Source organism: Coregonus clupeaformis, chromosome 21 (assembly GCF_020615455.1).
Source record: "Coregonus clupeaformis isolate EN_2021a chromosome 21, ASM2061545v1, whole genome shotgun sequence".
Lineage (NCBI taxonomy): Eukaryota > Metazoa > Chordata > Actinopteri > Salmoniformes > Salmonidae > Coregonus > Coregonus clupeaformis.
Genome location: NC_059212.1, coordinates 24,136,633 through 24,156,506, shown reverse-complemented (window position 1 = coordinate 24,156,506; position 19,874 = coordinate 24,136,633). Strand labels below are relative to the sequence as shown.

At 44.4% G+C, this 19,874-nt stretch overlaps 1 protein-coding gene across 1 annotated transcript in view; it reads right to left on the bottom strand.

Annotated features, from left to right (window-relative positions):
- Positions 1-19,874, bottom strand: part of LOC121535123 (xenotropic and polytropic retrovirus receptor 1 homolog) — a 51,217-nt gene that overhangs the window by 8,681 nt on the left and 22,662 nt on the right. Inside the window, exons 3-11 of the mRNA XM_041841858.2 lie at positions 11,722-11,823; positions 11,142-11,362; positions 7,399-7,548; positions 6,124-6,289; positions 5,682-5,869; positions 5,020-5,199; positions 4,654-4,816; positions 3,665-3,859; positions 3,175-3,341 (exon numbers count right to left, since the gene is read on the bottom strand). Coding sequence (XP_041697792.1) covers positions 3,175-3,341; positions 3,665-3,859; positions 4,654-4,816; positions 5,020-5,199; positions 5,682-5,869; positions 6,124-6,289; positions 7,399-7,548; positions 11,142-11,362; positions 11,722-11,823 — 1,532 coding nt within the window. The remainder of the gene's footprint in view (positions 1-3,174; positions 3,342-3,664; positions 3,860-4,653; positions 4,817-5,019; positions 5,200-5,681; positions 5,870-6,123; positions 6,290-7,398; positions 7,549-11,141; positions 11,363-11,721; positions 11,824-19,874) is intronic.

Below are 19,874 nucleotides of genomic sequence, written 5' to 3'. Positions count from 1 at the left end.
ATCGTTTGGACGGATCATAAGAATCTGGCTTACCTCCAGTCAGCGAAGCAGCTCAACCCCCGTCAAGCCAGGTGGGCACTATTTTTTGGGAGATTCAATTTTTCTCTGTCTTACCGTCCTGGGTCACGCAACGTCAAGCCTGACGCCCTGTCTCGTGTTCATTCGGCTGTTGATACTGGTAGTAACCCTGAACCCATTTTGCCTCCTACCTGCAGTATTGCAGTCATCACATGTGACATCGAGGGATTGTTAGACAGGCTCAACATCATCAAGCTGACCCTGGGAGGGGTCCTCCTAACCGGATGTTTGTCCCTGAGTCTGCTCGCTCCCAGGTACTTCAGTGGGCTCACTCGTCTCCCCTTACCTGTCACCCTGGAGTTTCGCGGACCCTTGACTTTGTGCGACGGAAGTTCTGGTGGGCCACGATGGAGGCGGACACTCGAGCCTTCATTGCTGCTTGTACGGTATGTGCACGAAGTAAAAACTCCACCCAGGCCAGCGCTGGTCATCTACGACCTCTACCTATACCCAGCCGGCCCTGGTCGCATATCGCTATGGATTTTGTCACTGGACTTCCCCCTCATCTGGTAAGACTGTCATTCTTACGGTGATTGATCGTTTTTCTAAGTTCGCTCATTTTTGGCCCTACCTAAACTGCCCACTGCCAGAGAGACGGCTGATATTTTGGTTGAACATGTGTTCCGCTCTCATGGTCTACCCACGGATATTGTCTCTGACAGGGGTCCCCAGTTTGTCTCCCAGGTGTGGAAAGCTTTCTGTAAAGCTTTGGGCATTACATCCAGCCTGTCCTCTGGATATCACCCCCAGACCAACGGGCAAGCCGAGAGAGCGAACCAGGAGATGGAGACCGCACTTCGCTGTGTCACTGGGTCTAACCCTGGGTCATGGAGCTCCATGCTCCCCTGGGTGGAATATGCTCATAACACCTTGACTAACGCTTCCTCTGGTTTGTCTCCTTTTCTGTGTGCTCTGGGTTATCAACCTCCCCTGTTCCCTTCCCAAGAGAGGGAACTTGCGGTACCCTCGGTGCAGTCCCACATGCGCCGCTGCTGCAAGGTCTGGAGGAAGGCCAGGGTAGCTCTGTCCCGAGCTCGGCGTACATGCAGAGGCAAGCCAACCGTCACCGGTCCCAGGCTCCCGGTTACTCTCCTGGTCAAGAGGTATGGCTGAAGTCACGGGACCTTCCATTGAAGGTGGAGTCGAAGAAGATGGCGCCTCGTTTTATAGGACCGTTCAAGATACTGTCTATTGTTAACCCCTGCGCGGTTAAGCTACAGCTTCCTGCCTCCCTACGGGTTCATTCCACCTTTCATGTTTCCCAGATTAAGCCTGTGTCGGTTAGCCCTTTGTGCCCGCCCTCTCGTCCCCCTCCTCCGCCCAAGATCGTGGGTGGGGGTCCGGTCTACACTGTCCGGCGACTTCTGGATGTTCGCCGCCGGGTCGTGGTTTCCAGTACCTGGTGGATTGGGAGGGTTATGGTCCTGAGGAACGTTCCTGGGTGCCCAGGAGCTTCATTGTGGATCCTGCTCTGGTTCGTGAGTTTCATAGGTTACATCCTGATAAACCCTGTCGGCCGCCAGGTGGCGTCCGTAGAGGGGGTACTGTTAGGCCTACTGCTGCTAGGTAGCTCTCTCTCTGCTCTCCCCTCCCCTCTGTCTGTCCTTGATTGCAGGAGTGAAGTCTGGTGTGCGGGAGTCAGGGTTCCAGCTGCAGCTCATTCACCATAATCACCTCAGCCTTTAAGACCCGGTCAAACTTTCCACTCATCGTCAGATCATAGTCAAGACAACCATATATTTGGAACCTGACTCCTGCCTCCGCTTCACTCCTGCCACCACCATCCTGCTCTCCACTATCGGGCCTCTCCTTTGGACTCACCACGGACACTAGGACATTACGGTACCACACCTGCCCTGACCTGGATCTGTACCCTCCCTGTAACCTGGACTTGCTCTTCCCCATTTATTGGAAACCTGGACTATTGAACATTATAATAAACCTGTTAAAACTTCTCTGGCTTGGTGTACTTGTCTGCATTTGGGTTCTATCCAGTTAAATCATAACACTTTGTTCAGATGTTGAAATCAAGTGGCCTACCTTATTTCTCAGAATGAGAACGAGTTGCCAATTCCTTATATAATAGTTTGTTATGCTCATTGCACATTTATAAAACACAGACTAGACAGCTAGTATAACTGTCTGTGGCTAAAATGCTGCTAGTGGTACTGCAATGCCACGCGCAACAAACTGAGCATTCATTTTCCAGAATCAATGTTCATTGATACACTTTAGTAGTGTCTGCTCTGCGCGCATTTTGAGCAGTTGAGACATAAAAAGGGTATTGGTAGAAAGGTTAACTTCTCCTCTAATACAGTAAAATAATTTCTCAATGCGTTTCGGTGTCCATATGACCGATTCTGTTGGACCAAACCTCAAAACGCAAATAGCAAGTTGAAACCGCTTGTCGGAGAGGAAGAAGTGATCTCTCATATTTGTTGTGCGAGTGGCAGGGGGAGGGGCTTGGTGTGTGTGTGTAAACAGAGAGGAAGAGGCGAAGCGAGAGGTTTCACAAATAAACCCAATGCGTTTCTATGGGCTTATTTCGGACCTAAACTGGTCGACTGCCTTCCCGCCTTTGGGACAACGACTCCCATTGTTAGGGCGGAGACATGAGCATCTTGTCATTATATACAAATCTCTGGTGTAAATGGGAAGGTGAACAGCACCGAAGGAACGAAGGAGACGAGACCAAAAAGACAACATGAGAACAAGCGGACATAAACGCTCATAAAAACTAAAAAACGTTATTCTTAAGATAGAGGCATTTAGATACTGCAAAAACATACTGTAACTACCCTGGGTTTATAAGCGCGGATATCGACTCTGCCACGGGAGCATGCTTTTGGGGCACAGTCGATGGCGCGCTGGACTTCGGCCTAGAAGGTTGAGGGTTCGAGACCTGCTCCCTGCCTGTTTCATTACAATACATTCAAATTCATTCCATATCGACCAGCCCTACATCCTCTCGGTTCCTCTTTGAGGCATACGTTTTTCTGAACATTGTGTGTGTATTACTGTATATAGATGATTACCTCTAGGCAACTTTTATTCGTCATTTTGGTCATTATGACCCGTTTTAAAAGGTACACTAACTTTCTGGGGGTAGACGATCTCCTCTCTGAGTATGGTGTTATCTCCTGCATTGCGGTCAAACAGGCCCCAGTCCATCTTCAGGTCCCACACCAGGGTGTAACAAGAACTGACTAATGAACAGCCAATCAGCAGGTAGAAGAAGATCTTGGCGTCATCATGACCCTCAGCTAGGAGGGGAGAGGCATAGAGGTCAAGGTCAATCACCCAATCACTGATCAATCAACAAAGCAACTGCTCAATCAATGATTCAAGCGTTTGGTCAATTAATCAATGTAGTGCATACGTATCAACTACAAACGTTATATTGCAATACTATTACAGTACTAATCTCTCCTTGTTTGTTGTTCCATTGTTTGTGGATCCTCCCTCCTCTTATGAGAATCACTGGTATATGCATGTCAACCGGCGTAGTGGCCAAAAACATTTCTGTACTTACGATATGTCATTTAGATCCCAGTCTAAGATGAGACTATAAACTTTCTCTCCATACCTTTGTGGGTGCTGTAGAGTGCAGCGAAGGTGACAACGAAGAAGGTGGTGGAGTATTTCCCTGCGTTGACCAGGTGAGGGAAGGCCCGTTTGGAGTCGCGGTAACGCCGCAGGCACTGCACAAAGCGGAACCAGGCCGGCAGACACTGGATCACTGCCCGCACGCCGTACGAGTACGAGTGACACACACCTCCACCTATCAGAATACACATTGATTATAATTAACCCATAAAATCCCACCCACGGTATACGAGTAGGAGTGACAAACACCAGCACCCATCACAATACACATTATCAGTCAACCAATAAAATCAGCCGAATATGTTCCATTTAAATTCCCGTCTGTTGGATTGGACATATCATTAATTTATTGGAATGCAATTCAATATACTCAATTGACATGCGTTTAAGATGGAGTTGACTTCAACACTTAACACCCATGCAAATAATAACATCAACGGGATAAAACGTGCTTGAACAGGGCTAGGTGGCAGTGGTGGTGTGTATGTTTATTTGGACTGGATAGTGTTTGGAGTGAGCCATCTATGGACTAGGTTATGTTTGTGACTGGGCTATGTTTGTTTGGACTCAAGTTCGCTTTGTTTGGACAAAAGTCTTGAGGGTATGTTTAATGTGGGCTTGATTGGCCTGTAGGTTTGTTTTGACTGAGATTTGTATGTTTGGATAAGGCTGTGTGTTGTGTGTGAGTGAGAAACAGAGAGATACAGACAGAGAGAGGAGACAGGGATAAAGGAGTGGAGAGAACTGAAAGTAGCCATCAGAAATGAGAAAAGCCCTGATTGTTGAGCTGACGGATTGAAAGTAAAACTAACAAGCTTATTTTCCATAGAGCTTGGAGTGTGTTATTGTGTGTGTGTGTCTCCGTGCGTGTATGTATGCGTGTGTGCGCAATTATATGTGTACATTTACACATATGTACGCATTGTATGTATCCATGTGTACTCATATGTGTGTGTATCCGTTGCTTACTGTCCCGCAGTAGCCCGTCCTGTTGCTTCCAGTCGAGCTCGAAGCTGTAGAAACAGATGAGGTACTCCAGGTCCATCAGAACCACCCCTAGAGAGTTGAGCTGGTCAGCCAGCCAGAAGTCTGCAAACTCTACCCTGTGGAACGGGGCTGTCACCACACGGAACTGGAGGAGATGGAGGGAGAGGGAGAGGGGAAGAGCGAGAGATATATATTACTGACTGAGGATGCACAGGACTACAAAGCATTTGGCAACATAAAAATGTCTCCATTGTCCCCATTTCCCCCATCATGATGTCAGGCACATGTTCAGACAGGTTCAGCGGCCCAATAACATTTGACACTTCTTCAGCATTCTGAGCGTCTCACCAGCAGTTTGAGGAGCCAGAAGCGTGACTTGTAGTAGCAGGTCTTGAAGGGGTTGATGAGGAAGAGGAAGAAGAAGCCGTAGAGGATGAGGGGGTTGGCCTGCATGGGCACCAGGATGGACTTGGAGAACAGACAGGACAGGATGCTCACACACCACAGCACCCCCAGGAAACCAGCAATCTATGTGGAGGGGAAGAGAGAGAGAGGTTCACTTGTGTTGTAAAGCTAGTTTAAATATGAGACAAAGAGGGAGAGATAATTCAAGAAAATGACTTGATAATAATGTGAAAAGCAAGATCCAGTAACACTACACTAAATGTGATTAGAAACTGGGTGGTTTGAGCCCTGAATGCTGATTGGCTGACAGCTGTGGTATATTGGCCATATACCACATCCCCTCAGGCCTTATTGCTTAAGCATAAAAAGCCACATTGGTACAAGTAATAACCAGAGCTGTATGAATAAAACTCAACCAGTATCCAACGACAGACTTATAGGACAAAACTAATATATATGCCATTTAGAAGACGCTTTTATCCAAAGTGACTTAGTCATGAGTGCATACATTTTAATGTACGAGTGGCCCCGGGAATCAAACCCAAAATCCTGATGTTGCAAGCACCATGCTCTCCCAACTGAGCCATACAGGACCAAACTCTTACCTCAAAGAGGTGCTGGTGGGAGAGGTTGTTGCGGGGGTTGAGCTCGAAGATGAGCACATGGTTGACCCCCGCCTGGCGCCAGCCGTACGTGTTGATACCCAGCAGGAAGAGGAACTCGATCAGCAGGAAGCCGCCGCGGTAGATCCTCACTAGCGGCCACACGTTGGCATTTTCTATCACAACCGCAGCTAGAGGCCAAGACGGTTAAAAAAATATTAATAATGTATTAATAACACATTAACGTCACCTTTCTGTCATTAACGCAGCTGTCAAATCCTGAACTAGAGCACTTAGCCCTGTAGGAATGAGGAGGAAAAAATAATCACTATCGAGCTAATCGTTTTACATGGTAAAGCTCTTCACACCACCAGGTTTAAAACCTGTGTTACAGCCTCAGTGGGAGCGAGGGAGGGAAGGAGGGAAGGAGGGAGGACGGGCATACCTGTGATAACGACGGTGACCATGAGGACGAGGAAGACTCCACAGTACAAGCCGACCCTAAAGGTGGTCCACGCCGGAGCAGGCTGTGCAGCACCCAGTGGGGGCACTCGTAGCCTCTTCATGGCTTTCTGTCTGTCTCCTCCCTCCAACTCTTGTGTTACCAGGGCCTGAGAGAGAGAGAGACAGAGTGAGAGAGATGGAGACGGAGCGAGAGAGATGGAGACGGAGAGAGAGAGATGGAGACGGAGCGAGAGAGATGGAGGCAGAGCGAGAGAGATGGAGGCGGAGCGAGAGAGATGGAGGCGGAGCGAGAGAGATGGAGGCAGAGCGAGAGAGATGGAGGCAGAGCGAGAGAGATGGAGACGGAGCGAGAGAGATGAGGCGGAGCGAGAGAGATGAGGCGGAGCGAGAGAGATGAGGCGGAGCGAGAAAGGCGGAGCGAGAGAGATGGAGACGGAGCGAGAGAGATGGAGGCGGAGCGAGAGAGATGGAGGCGGAGCGAGAGAGATGGAGGCGGAGCGAGAGAGATGGAGGCGGAGCGAGAGAGATGGAGGCGGAGCGAGAGAGATGGAGGCAGAGCGAGAGAGATGGAGGCGGAGCGAGAGAGATGGAGGCGGAGCGAGAGAGATGGAGGCGGAGCGAGAGAGATGAGGCGGAGCGAGAAAGGCGGAGCGAGAAAGACGGAGCGAGAGAGATGGAGGCGGAGCGAGAGAGATGGAGGCAGAGCGAGAGAGATGGAGGCAGCGCGAGGAAGGAAGAGATTGTGTCACAGCTAAAAGTTAAGACAAGATAATAAGCTAATAATTCAGGCTCTGTCGTAGCGGGCCGCGACCAGGAGAACCATGGGGCGGCACACAATTGGCCCGACAGGGATGTCCTTGTCCCATCGCGCTATAGCGACCCCTGTGGCGGGCCGGGCGCAGTGCACTCTGACTCGGTCGCCAGGTGTATGGTGTTTCCTCCGACACATTGGTGCGGCTGGCTTCTGGGTTAAGCGGGCACTGTGTCAAGAAGCAGTGCGGCACGGTTGGGTTGTGTTTCGGAGGACGCACGACTCTCGACCTTTGCCTCTCCCGTGTCCGTACGGGGGTTGCAGCGATGGGACAGGGACTGTAACTACTACCAATTAGATACCACAAAATAGGGGAGAAAAAGGGGGTAAAATAGATAATAAGCGAATAAAAAAATAACAACTGAAAGGATTATAGTACATTGGTACTACCCAATGCTTTTCATTGATAAGAGGGGAAAACAAAATGGCTGTCCAGTCCAGTACCTCAGTCTCAGAGATGAGCTGCGTGATCTTCTTGCAGGTGTAGAAGGGGGCCACCTCCACGTGGGCCACGCGCCAGTCGGCTCCCCGCGATGTCTCCAGGATCTTATCATGCTTCTTCAAGATCTTACGGAAACCTGTGAAGTTCAGATTCTGGGGAGAGGAGAAACAGTTGAAGGGTTATAAATAGGAGTCTCCCATTGAATTTTTAGGACAAAAACTTGTTGACACAGAACAACAAGGTTAGGGTTAGTGGTAGTGTCTAGGGTTTGGTGATTAGGAGCTGGTACCTAACTTGGTAGTTCTGCAGCAGGATGAGGCTGTATTTGTAGCTACTTTTTAAGTTAACACCTGCAGTCAACTTGTGCAATACATTAGGAGATAAAGCAGATTGCGTTCTTCATTTCACCTGTCACATTATTTTACATTATGAAGCTTACCGTAGTTCCCCAGAACAATTGAGCCAGTCACGTGTTTGTTTGTAAATAGCACAACGGGAGAAAGCGGGAGCTGGTGAGTCCATAGCGTTCTATATCTATCGGCGAGTCTCTGTTGTGCGGCACACATGAGGTGATGAAATTACACTTGTGTGCAATTCACTACTAAATGTTTTCCATCAGATATCCTATAATGGCTTTCTGCCAGAAGTCAGAGATCTCTGGGTGAGTTCTGTACAGCTGCCATTTTCTCCCTGTGCTTCCTACTAGCATTTTGTCTCCTCCATTGTCCCCTCTGCTCCATGTACACATGCTGCTCTTCCTTCAGAAAAGCATGCATCACAACTTCGTTCATTTGCACAATTTCTCTCGTTCACTTTCACTTGTAAATGTCCACACTCACCGAAAATGACATTTGGTAGCTATTAGCTATGCTTGTATAACTTTATGAGCTGGATTTGCCTGTCTGCAATTAGTTTGTTCGTTTTCGCTCGATTTAGCTAACTAAATGTGATTTCACTATTAGTTTGTGCTACTTTTGTTAGCATTCCGGTAATAGAGGCCCAATGGCCTTATCTTGTGTTTTTAGCACCCCCTTGTGTGCAATGCCGGTAATACCGTAAATCCCGGGATGAGAGAAGGACGGTATGACGATATGAAAATCTGGATACTGCCCAAGCCTAGGGTCTACTAACTTGGTAGTTCCGCAGCAGGATAAGGCTGAGGTAGTATCTAGCGGTAGTCTAGGGGTAGAGTCTAGGGCAGGGGTGTCAAACTCATTTTAGCTCAGGGGCCACATGGAGGAAAATCTATTCCCAAGTGGGCCGGACCGGAAAAATCATGGTATATATAACTTAAAAACAACAACTTCAGATTGTTTTCTTTGTTTTAATACGATCAACATACAACATAAAGCTGGAGCCTGAGGACAGTGTGTCCAAAATAGTACAAGCACAACATCACTATTAATCATAAAACACGTCAAGTTTATTTGAAAATTCTAAAGAAAAAGAACACACAAACACACAATGCCTCAGTGATTAACAGAACTGTTTCACAGATCACAGAACTATATCAGGGTGTCATTTCTCAGGCAGAAATGTAGATAAAAATAATGAAATCCTGTTCCCCAAACAAGTGCAAGAACCACAGAGTCAAGAATAGGTTAAATATACAAATAAAATAAAATCAATTAAAAACAATAGCACATCAACATAAAAACATATAAACATAAAGCTGGAGCCTGAGGACAGTGTCCAAAAGCACAACATCACTATTAATCATAAAACACCTCAAGTTATTTGAAAGTTCTGAGGACAAAGAACACACAAACACACAATGCCTCAGTGATTCACAGAAGTATATCACAGATCACAGAACTATATCAGGGTGTCATTTCTCAGGCAGAAATGTAGATAAAAATAATGAAATCCTGTTCCCCAAACAAGTGCAAGAACCACAGAGTCAAGAATAGGTTAAATATACAAATAAAATAAAATCAATTAAAAACAATAGCACATCAACATAAAAACATATAAACATAAATCTGAAAGCGTTGCTCAAACTCCCGTAACACATGTTGGGTCGCGCACACATTTTTCAGACAGGGGAAGTGAGCTGCATCACCACCGGCAAGTTGCGTCTCCCACAATGACAGCTTCAACTTGAAAGAACGTATGCTGTCATAATACTGCGTGACAACTTTGTTGCGCCCTTGCAGCTGTTTGTTCAAGTTATTCAGGTGCTCTGTAACATCCACCATAAATGCAAGGTCCTGCATCCATTCTGCGGAATGAAATTCTAACACTGGTTTGCCCTTTTCTTCCATGAACTGTTCAATTTCTTCTCGTAAATCAAAGAAACGCCTCAGCACAGCACCTCGGCTTAACCATCTTACCTCAGTGTGGTATGGCAGGCCATAGATGTGGTCTTTCTCTCTGAGAAGGCTGTCAAACTGACGGTGATTCAGGCTTCTGGATCGGATGAAATTAACAGTTTGGATGACCACCTTCATGACGTTATCCATCTTTAATGACTTGCAACACAAAGCCTCCTGGTGCAAAATACAGTGAAAAGTCAAAAAATCACGTCCTCCATTTGCAGATTGCACTTTCTCTCTGAACTTTGTCACAACGCCTGCTTTTTTCCCGATCATTGAGGGCGCACCATCTGTAGCCAGGCTGACAGCGCGGGACCAGTCCACTCCGACCCTGTCCAGCGCGCCCGACGAGTGCGGTAAAAATATCAGCTGCTGTCGTTGTATCTGTCATCGGCACCAACTCCACGAACTCCTCGGTGACGGTCAATGTGTCATCAACTCCGCGGATGAAAATGGCCAGTTGTGCAACATCTGTAATGTCCGTGCTTTCATCAATTGCAACCGAAAACGCAATAAATGACTTTACTTTTTGCTTCAACTGGCTGTCCAAATCCACTGAAAGATCGGAAATCCTGTCTGCAACTGTGTTTCTTGTCAGGCTGATATTTGCAAAAGCCTGCCGCTTTTCAGGGCACACAATCTCCGCTGCCTTCATCATGCATGTTTTTACAAATTCACCCTCACTAAATGGTTTTGAAGCCACTGCGATTTCATTAGCAATGAGGTAGCTAGCTTTCACTGCAGCGTCACTGATGTCTCGGCTGTGAGTAAACACAGACTGCTGTTTCTTCAGACCCGCCAACAGTTCATTCACCTTCTCTCATCTCCGCTGTCCTTGAAAGTTGTCATATTTGTCGGCATGAAGACTCACATAGTGGCGACGAAGGTTATATTCTTTCAGCACTGCAACATGCTCTGAACACACCAAACATACAGCTTTCCCATTCAATTCCGTGAATAAATAGGATGACCATTTTTCTTGGAACACTCTGCACTCTGCGTCCACTTTTCTCTTTTTGACAGAGACATATTGGGGCAATGAGGGTGCCAAAGCACATAATGTTAAAAGTAGAAGCCGTAATAAATATTGCGGGCAAAATAAAGTAGCTCATTGGCTGCACGTGCTTGACCTACTTGCTCTGCCCCGGTATAAACAGTTTGCTTGCTTAACACAATTGCTATTGCGCCATCCAGTGGACGCAATTGGAACAGCAGTTTATTTTATTGAAAAATTGCAGCGCATTTTTATACTTTACAAAAAAAAAAAAATTATATATTTTTTTTCCCCCGAAATCATCTCGCGGGCCGGATTAAACCCGTTTGCGGGCCTGATCCGGCCCGCGGGCCGTACGTTTGACACCCCTGGTCTAGGGATAGTGTATAAGATGTAGTGCATAGGGGGTAGTGTATAAGATGTAGTGTCTACTAACCTGGTAGTTCTGCAGCAGGATGAGGCTGAGGTAGAACTCTGAGAAGGCCAGCTGCAGGTCTTTGATGTTGCGATGTTTGCAGCGCTCCTGCTGGGACAGGTGGAAGACGGCCTTGCGGCGGCGACGGAGGCCCTGCATGCTGCTCTCCCGCTGGGCATCCAGCGAAGACTGCAGCTCATTCTGCAGAGTGGCGAAACGACGCTGGGCCTCGGCTAGCTTTTCTGGAGAGGGGGAGAGAGAGGGAGAGAGGGTGAGGAGAGAAGAGAAGAGAGGGAGATTGAGTAAGAGATTCAGTCTCTGTTGCCTAACTATTGGCAGGGAGATTCAGTCTATGTTGCCTAACTATTGGCAGGAAGATTCAGTCCCTAAGGGATTAATGTTTGTCTTCTGACCAGATGGGCCTTTAGTGGCCTAGACCTGTGGTGGACAGTGGAGGAGAATGTGACTGTTTGCTAATAAACGCAATGTGAATGGGCTGTTGGTTTTTTGGTACAATCATAGAAATAGGCTAGCTAAGTAGAGAAACAAACGGTGGTTTGGTTATATCAGGTGCATGAAATACAGCAACATGCACAGTTACCTGAGTAGAATGTGTTGATTTTGGCCAGCTCCTTCTCGCACGTCTGAAAGAACTTCTCCTCAAACTTGGCGTAGTACCTCTTGACTGTGTCCTCGTCTGTGACTGGAAAGACAGGAGAAGAGAGGAAGCACAAGAAAAACGAGGTGTTATTAATCTTCTCTCTTTTACAGCTGACGTATTTCAAGGGGTTTGCAAATGTCTTTGAGACCTTGCTATTTTTGCCCTCTGTGATATCGAGCAGTGGTCCTTTCGCCAAAGATAGCCTCAACCCAGTCGTTTCACATATTTGATGCATTCCAACACTAACGGCACAGATTTAACTATCTAGTCAACTGATTAGAAAGCCCTTGTTTACCGTAAATACATCAAAACATGTGAAACGCCTGGATTCCTAAGTAGGGATGTCAAACGTTCAGCCTGCTGCACTGACCCTATGGACGCTCTAGTCTAGAGCGCCTTGTTCAATTGTGCTTAGGAGCATTTCTAAACTCTCTCCATGGTTAAAGTAGGAAGAAATATATGTCATTATTGTAAAAATGTGTGAGTGTGCTACATTTACCATCATCATATATGAAAATATTGAACTACTTTGACATATTGAATTATATTATATTACACTAATTTCCATATGGTGGACAAAACGTGTTACTACATTACACAAGCTTGCATTTTCACCACAAAATTTAGTGGAATTAAACATCCTTTTTACCTCAGATTGGAGATGCTATTATAAAACGTGTATAGTCATCACGCCAACACTAAATAGATTGCTTGAAATCAGATGAATATATTTGGTTTGGTACTGTTGATTTTGTCATACGCGCTGTCTGTCGCAGGACTTAACACCATACTTAAATGGTACAGACAATTCGTGGCGCACTCTGTATAAAAGTCGCTGGCCACAAACTAATACACAGACTTGACAGTCATCACTCAAATGAAAGCAACCCGTGTCACTATTTAGAACTACCTGTGGAGAGATGATTCGTTGAAATCCACAGTTACATATAGTATACCCAAATTCGTTGTGGTTTTTCTTTTAAAAGAGCGCAAACGATACATGTCGCCGTCCCAGTTCCATTGATTTCAATACAATATGGATGTGAGTGATTCATTTGTGTGCTCTATTGATTACAGTAGAACTAGCTAATCCATTTCAGTCTAGAGTGACTGCTTGGTAAATACTGGTGCGTGAGCAGTTTAAGGTAAATATGTTGCTAAATACAAGTAATCTGAACACAAGTGTGACATGTGTGTGTGTGTGTGGGAGTAATTTATATTTATATATATATATGTCAACTTATTTCAGCATATTGATTATGAATTCTGACATTTCAAACCAGTGTTTTGACACTGTTATAATTTTTTTAATCCATGACAACAGGAAGCAGCAACAGTATCATTTTCAACGTATGTTTTAGTAATATTAATGGTACTTTTTACATTATTTTTCAGTATTCTACTTAAATCAGGTCAGATCTAATGAATGAGCCCAAAAACATGCTATGATATATTGATTTTGATGATATTAGTGTCTTGCCTACACTAAGACTGCATTGAGAGAGGCTGTCCTAAGAGATGGTGTGGTAGGTTATTGTGAGACTCAGTAGTGAGCAGGTTTTCTGTACATACATTACACAGTCATTACTTAACCTCTCAAAGTTAGCTTATTCTGCACATTCAGGTGGCATGACATGGTGGAGATGAATGGTGCAGATGACATTGACAGTGTCGACAATAGACAGCAGCAGTTCTAGCATGTTCATAATGCTGAGCGCTGCTGAGGTCTTTTAGAATGTAGAACAGCTAGCCATGTTTGAGAGTTCAAACAGTAGAGGGTGAGAATGTTTTGATAGAAGTGAAAAGCAGTTTTGCAATGTTTGAAGAAAGAGAGCTAATGTTTCATAGAAGGCTAATATGTTCATACAGAGAACATAGCAGCGGTAGAACACTAGACTGCTGTGAGAGACTGAAACGGTTCCAATTTCTATGGGAAGAACATATATGATGGATATGTACAAAGTGTTCTTCACTCCTTGTCCTCCTGGAGGCCCACAATGTGTGAAGGCTTTTGTCCCAGCCTAGCACTAAAACACTGGATTCATCTTGTAGATTAGTTGAATCAGGTGTTTAAATTAGTGCTACACTTGAGACCAAAGCCTGCACACATAGCAGCTCTCTAGGAACACTGGTCTAAAGCAGGGGTTTTCAACCGGGGGTCTGCGGAGGTACTGCAGGGGTCCCCGAAAATATATACAGTTCCAGTCAAAAGGTTGGACACACCTACTCATTCAAGGGTTTTTCTTTATTTTTACTATTTTCTACATTGTAGAATAATAATGAAGGCATCAAAACTATGAAATAACACATATGGAATCATAAAGTAACCAAAAAAGTGTTAAACAAATCAAAATATATTTTATATTTGAAATTCTTCAAAGTAGCCACCCTTTGCCTTGACAGCTTTGCACACTCTTGGCATTCTCTCAACCAGCTTCATGAGGTAGCCACCTGGAATACATTTCAATTAACAGGTGTGCCTTGTTAAAAGTTAATTTGTGGAATTTCTTTCCTTCTTAATGCGTTTGTGCCAATCAGTTGTGTTGTGACAAGGCAGGGGTGGTATACGGAAGATAGCCCTATTTGGTAAAAGACCAAGTCCATATTATGGCAAGAACAGCTCAAATAAGCAAAGAGAAACGACAGTCCATCATTACTTTAAGACATGAAGGTCAGTCAATCCGGAAAATGTCAAGAACTTTGAAAGTTTCTTCAAGTGCAGTCGCAAAAACCATCAAGCGCTATGATGAAACTGGCTCTCATGAGGACCGCTACAGGAAAGGAAGACCCAGAGTTACCTCTGCTGCAGAGGATAAGTTCATTAAAGATACCTGCACCACAGATTGCAGCCCAAATAAATGCTTTACAAGTAACATACAAATCTCAGAGGAGACTGCGTGAATCAGGCCTTCATAGTCAAATTGCTGCAAAGAAACCACTACTAAAGGACACCAATAATAAGATTAAGAAAAGTTCCAAAATTCTGCATTTTGACATGTCCTCTGTGCAACCTCTGTGACTTCTAGGAAGATTTTAACCCACTTAACCACAACATTTCTCCAAGTTTTCACCATCATTGTAAAGCCCTAGTTATTTTGTTGCTTTGACAAAGTCATTTCTGAATATTATTATTTATTTCATGTGATTTAGTGATTCAAAACCTGTCCCTCATTTTAAGGTCAACCCTGTTACGTGAACTGAACTCTTAATATGGTGAAACTATTCCTTTTAATATATATATATTTTTTAAAGAAACTTTCAACATGTAATAGTCAAATCATTTTGTAAAAGCAAGTGAGCTGGTTCTACTCTTTTTGCCATTTTCTGGTGTTTTTTTGGTGGAAAACTGAGTGGGTCGAGCATAACATGTCAACTTGGACATTAATGTTTGCCAACACATGGCTAACCTTTGTTTAACCAGCTAAACAGCTACTCTTAGCAAAATGTGTTTGGAGTTACCCTTCTAGCTAATAGGCTAAGTTAGTTTACACTTCCACTTAATGTGGGAGGTCAAAATAATGAAAAATAATCTACCAAAGCTATTCATTTTAAAATATTAATTATTTCTCCTTGCCATTATCATTCACCTGATGATAAGATAAGACATGTTCATTTGTATTTTTTGCTAACGTATAATGGGGGTCCCCGGGCCATCGGTTTGACTGAGAGTGGGTCCCCTGGTCTAAAGTCATTTAAAGAAAGTACAGTATGTGCCTCGATACGCCGCTGCCTCACTCCTGTAATACCTCAGAGGGCCATCAGGAGGAGCCATTGGAGAGAGGGCAGCAGGTTGGTTCCGAATAATTCCCAGTGTTATAGTATTAGGTTCACTTACAGTAGGGCTATGCGTGTCCAGACAGGTGCCTCTGACTCAGTGTCTGAGCACTATCTGTGAGTCAGAACAGCCAGACTGTGGTCTGGAAAAGACTGGGTGGGTGTCAAGAATATTTCAAGGAGTCTACCTTCCCCTTACGTGCTCATGTAGGGTTCATGTACGTTTTATCAGGTGCATTTGTGCTGGGATAGATTAGAAGCAGGCACATACTGTGACCTCGTAGAACTGGAGTTAAGGAGAATGCCGACCTCTGTATTAAGTCCTTGATGACTTGTATTCCTGAAATCGGTTTTGAAACTATGTAATCTCATGTATTTGTAGGATCAAAGACGCTGATATGAACTTGAAATGTGATAGGCTGGGAGGAAAGGATTAATTGCCCTAATAGCCTTGCTTTAGATGCAAAACTCTTGATTCATAACAAAACGCTCATCCTTCTGCTTTCTGCAGAACGAGTATCATGAATACATTACACACGCAAGGACACATGCATTCAGACATTTGCAGCAAAAGATAATCACTGGAAGGTATTTTTTTTATCAAAAAGGGGCTTAGGTGGTGGGCGTGGCAGGGGGAGGCAATGGGCAAGAACATTTTAAAGGCCCCACTCCCATCTTGGCAGTGTAGAGAAATGTTTGCAGTTTTAATGAAAATGTCATGCATTTTGCCATGGCTAATGCTGTGTTCTAATGCTCAAACATAATAACAAAATCAAATTTCCCTGACTGTCTAGCTTTTATTTTGGTGAGTTAGTCTTCAAAGATGATATATATCTTTTTAAAGTATATAGCTCCATTATATTTTCTACATACCTTATATCTGGTTTCAGTCATTTGAGTTTACACTGAAAGTGGGGTTTTTCAACCCGAAAATGTATAAAAAAAAGAAAAAGTGTTATGACTCCAGTTTCAATATACAGTGACACATGATGACCAAATCTGAGTGGGGACTATCCAAGAGGGGTTGTTGTGAGTCTGCAGACTGAATACAGCTCATTTTATTAAAATATATGCTATTTTATCTCAGACAGGGATCCTGACAGTGGCTGAATCATGGACCAAATGACAGTTTTTCCTCAATGTCCCTTTTCTTGTTTTTCCTTTGTCTTAGGCCATATATATATATATATATTGAATACCAATGGGATCTTAATATTATTGAATTGCTATGAACCCCTAAACAGGCTACCTCTGCTATATACCACCCAATAAAACACTTCTCTGGTGTGATGTTTATCAAGTTCAATGTACACCGAGTGAACAAAACATTAAGAACACCTTTTTAATATTGAGTTGCATCCCCCCTTTTGCCCTCAGACCATCCTCAATTCATCAGGGCATGGTCTCTAGAAGGTGTTGAACGCGTTCTACAGGGACACTGGCTCATGTTGACTCCAATGCTTCCCACAGTTGTGTCAAGTTGGCTGGATGTCCTTTGGGTGGTGGACCATTCTTGATACACACGGGAAACTGTTGAGTGTGCAAAAACCCAGCACCTACTACCATACCCCGTTCAAAGGCACTTAAATATGTTGTCTTGCCCATTCACCCTCTGAATGGCACACATCAACAATCCACGCCTCAATTGTCTCAAGGCTTAAAACTCCTTATTTAACCTGTCTCGTCCCCTTCATCTACACTGATTGAAGTGGATTTAACAAGTGACATCAACAAGGGATCAGACTGGTCAGTCTATGTCATGGAAAGAGCAGGTGTTCATAATGTTTTGTACACTCAGTGTATAGTGTAGGAAGTTGAACTCCCAGTTTGATTAAGGTTATCAACTGCCCCAGGGCATGGCAACAGCACTAGCACATCCCAGCAGTTTGTGTAGTACTGGTTTGACTGTGAGCCAACCCCTGTATAACTGGTTTGGGTAACTCTCTGTATAGCTCTACAGAACTGGGTCACTGAGGCTGTCTGGGCCCCACACACCAACCAATCGATACACAGCTGGATGACACACTGACAAATCACAGGAGCGCCTGAGTAGTGTGCACATATTGTTGGCCTAGAGTTGAAGAAAGACCCTTAAAACAGTTTTGACACAGTGGGTAGATGGTGGTGGCAGTGAAGTCAGACTTGTGAGAGTGCTGGTAAAGTAAGTGACATCATGATGTCTGTGTGTGAAAATTAACGGGCAAAACCAACCTCACAAGTCTGCAAACCTCAGCTGTTTCCAAGGACCATCATTAACTTTTCAATTACATTCAATTTGGCCTAAAATGGGCCTGTGATTATCATCAGTCTGCCATGGCAAATAACAGCTATTTACACCCAGTTCTGGCACACACACACACGCACACACGTAATGGTACAAAAACAGCAGCAGAGATAATCAACACACACCCACACACATATTCATAAGCATCAGCCATTCATAACTGTCATTTACAACACGTGGGTAGGTCACATCCTCGCTCCCGTTCTCTCTGACACACTCACACAACACATTGACAAACAGCTGCAGAGATCACAACAATCAATTCACGCATAGTTCTATTACCATCTGTTGATTGGAAACAACTATGCCTTTAGGCCTAATTCATGTAGTGAATGAATCTATGGTGTATCATAGTGATGTAAACAAAGACGACTGCAGTCTGCAGTTGTGAGTTTGGAAAGGGTAGGCCTACTGAAAAAAGAGCCAAGGGTTAACAAAAATCAAACAGTTGGTTGGGAGTCTCACAGTGTGCGGACTGTGGTGTCTTCTTGGTTATATAACACAGGGTTGGTTACTATTTTGTTATTACAGTAAACACACTGGGAGCATAACAGTGTCACAATACTTTTTTGCTGATGCACTGGTGAGTTGAGTTTCAACCCGGGCAACACTCCAGGCCATGTGTCCACTGTCCAGCCATAGCAACAGCACCTACAGACCCAGAGATAGGCTCGCTCCAATCCTATCAGTGGCAGTGATGGTTGAACTATGACCTCAGATGAACACAGGAATCTGTGTTTGTTTTCGCGCCGAAGAAACACAGGGATATACAGTGTCTTCAGAAAGTATTCAACCCCCTTGACTTTCCCCACATTTTGTTGTGTTACAGCCTGAATTGAGATTTTGTGTCACTGATCTACACAATACCCTATAATGTCAAAAAGTGGAATTATGTTTTTAGAAATGTTTATAAATTAATCAAAAATGTAAATCTGAAATGTCTTGAGTCAATAAGTATTCAACCCCTTTGTTATGGCAAGCCTAAATACGTTCAGGAGTAGAAATGTGCTTAACAAGTCACTTAATAGGTTGCATGAACTGTGTGCAATATTAGTGGTTAACATGATTTTATTTAATGACTACCCCATCTCTAGACCCCACACATACAATTACCTGTAAGGTCCCTCAGTCGAGTAGTGAATTTCAAATACATATCTCACCACAAAGACCAAGGAGGTTTTCCAATTCTTTGCAAAGAAGGGCACCCAATGGTAGATGGGTAACATTTTTCAAAAGCAGACACTGCTTATATATATATGTCCTAAAATTCAAACTCAAATAGCTAAATGATCCTTGGTATGACCATCTTAAAACACATGTTAGCTTAGTAGATATCGCGAACAAAGGGAGTTACATCCCCCCCCCCCACTTTGACAGAGTATTTTGTGTAGATCATTGACAAAAAAAAATGACAAATCAATTTTAATCCCACTTTGTAACACAACAAAATGAGAAAAAAAAACAAGGGGGTTGAATACTTTCTGAAGGCACTATAGGTCTATACACACACACACACACACACACACACCACACCACACCACACCACACCACACCACACCACACCGAAGTTCAAATACAATCTGAAACCTTTCAAATACTTTGAGCATTTGCTTGCCCCTGCCTGGATTGCGAGGTAGGTGGCTGAAGTATTTGAACCCAGGTCTGACACACAGATATGCACACGTTTGATAGTAAACCCTTTCTATCCTTTGAGAGAAGCTCCAGTGTACAATCCCCCACCTACATGTTTTCTCGGGTCCCCTCAAGCTTTCACTAGCCTAACTTCAGGCACATCTCAAGGTTGATAGATGCCAACTCTTTCCACCCTAATCAGCTACACTATAAAATCCTACACCTACATGTGTCCTGCAGTTCCGTCCAGCTTTGACTGTGTTACTGACTTCAGGCTCTTACAAAGGTGTTGACAGGCGAGTGGAACAGAGTAGCCTCTGTGGCCTGGTCAAACGTAACAAGCTGGACTAAGTCTTCAAGCCCACAATGCCACGCAGACATCACAGGGAACTCTTAACAAAGG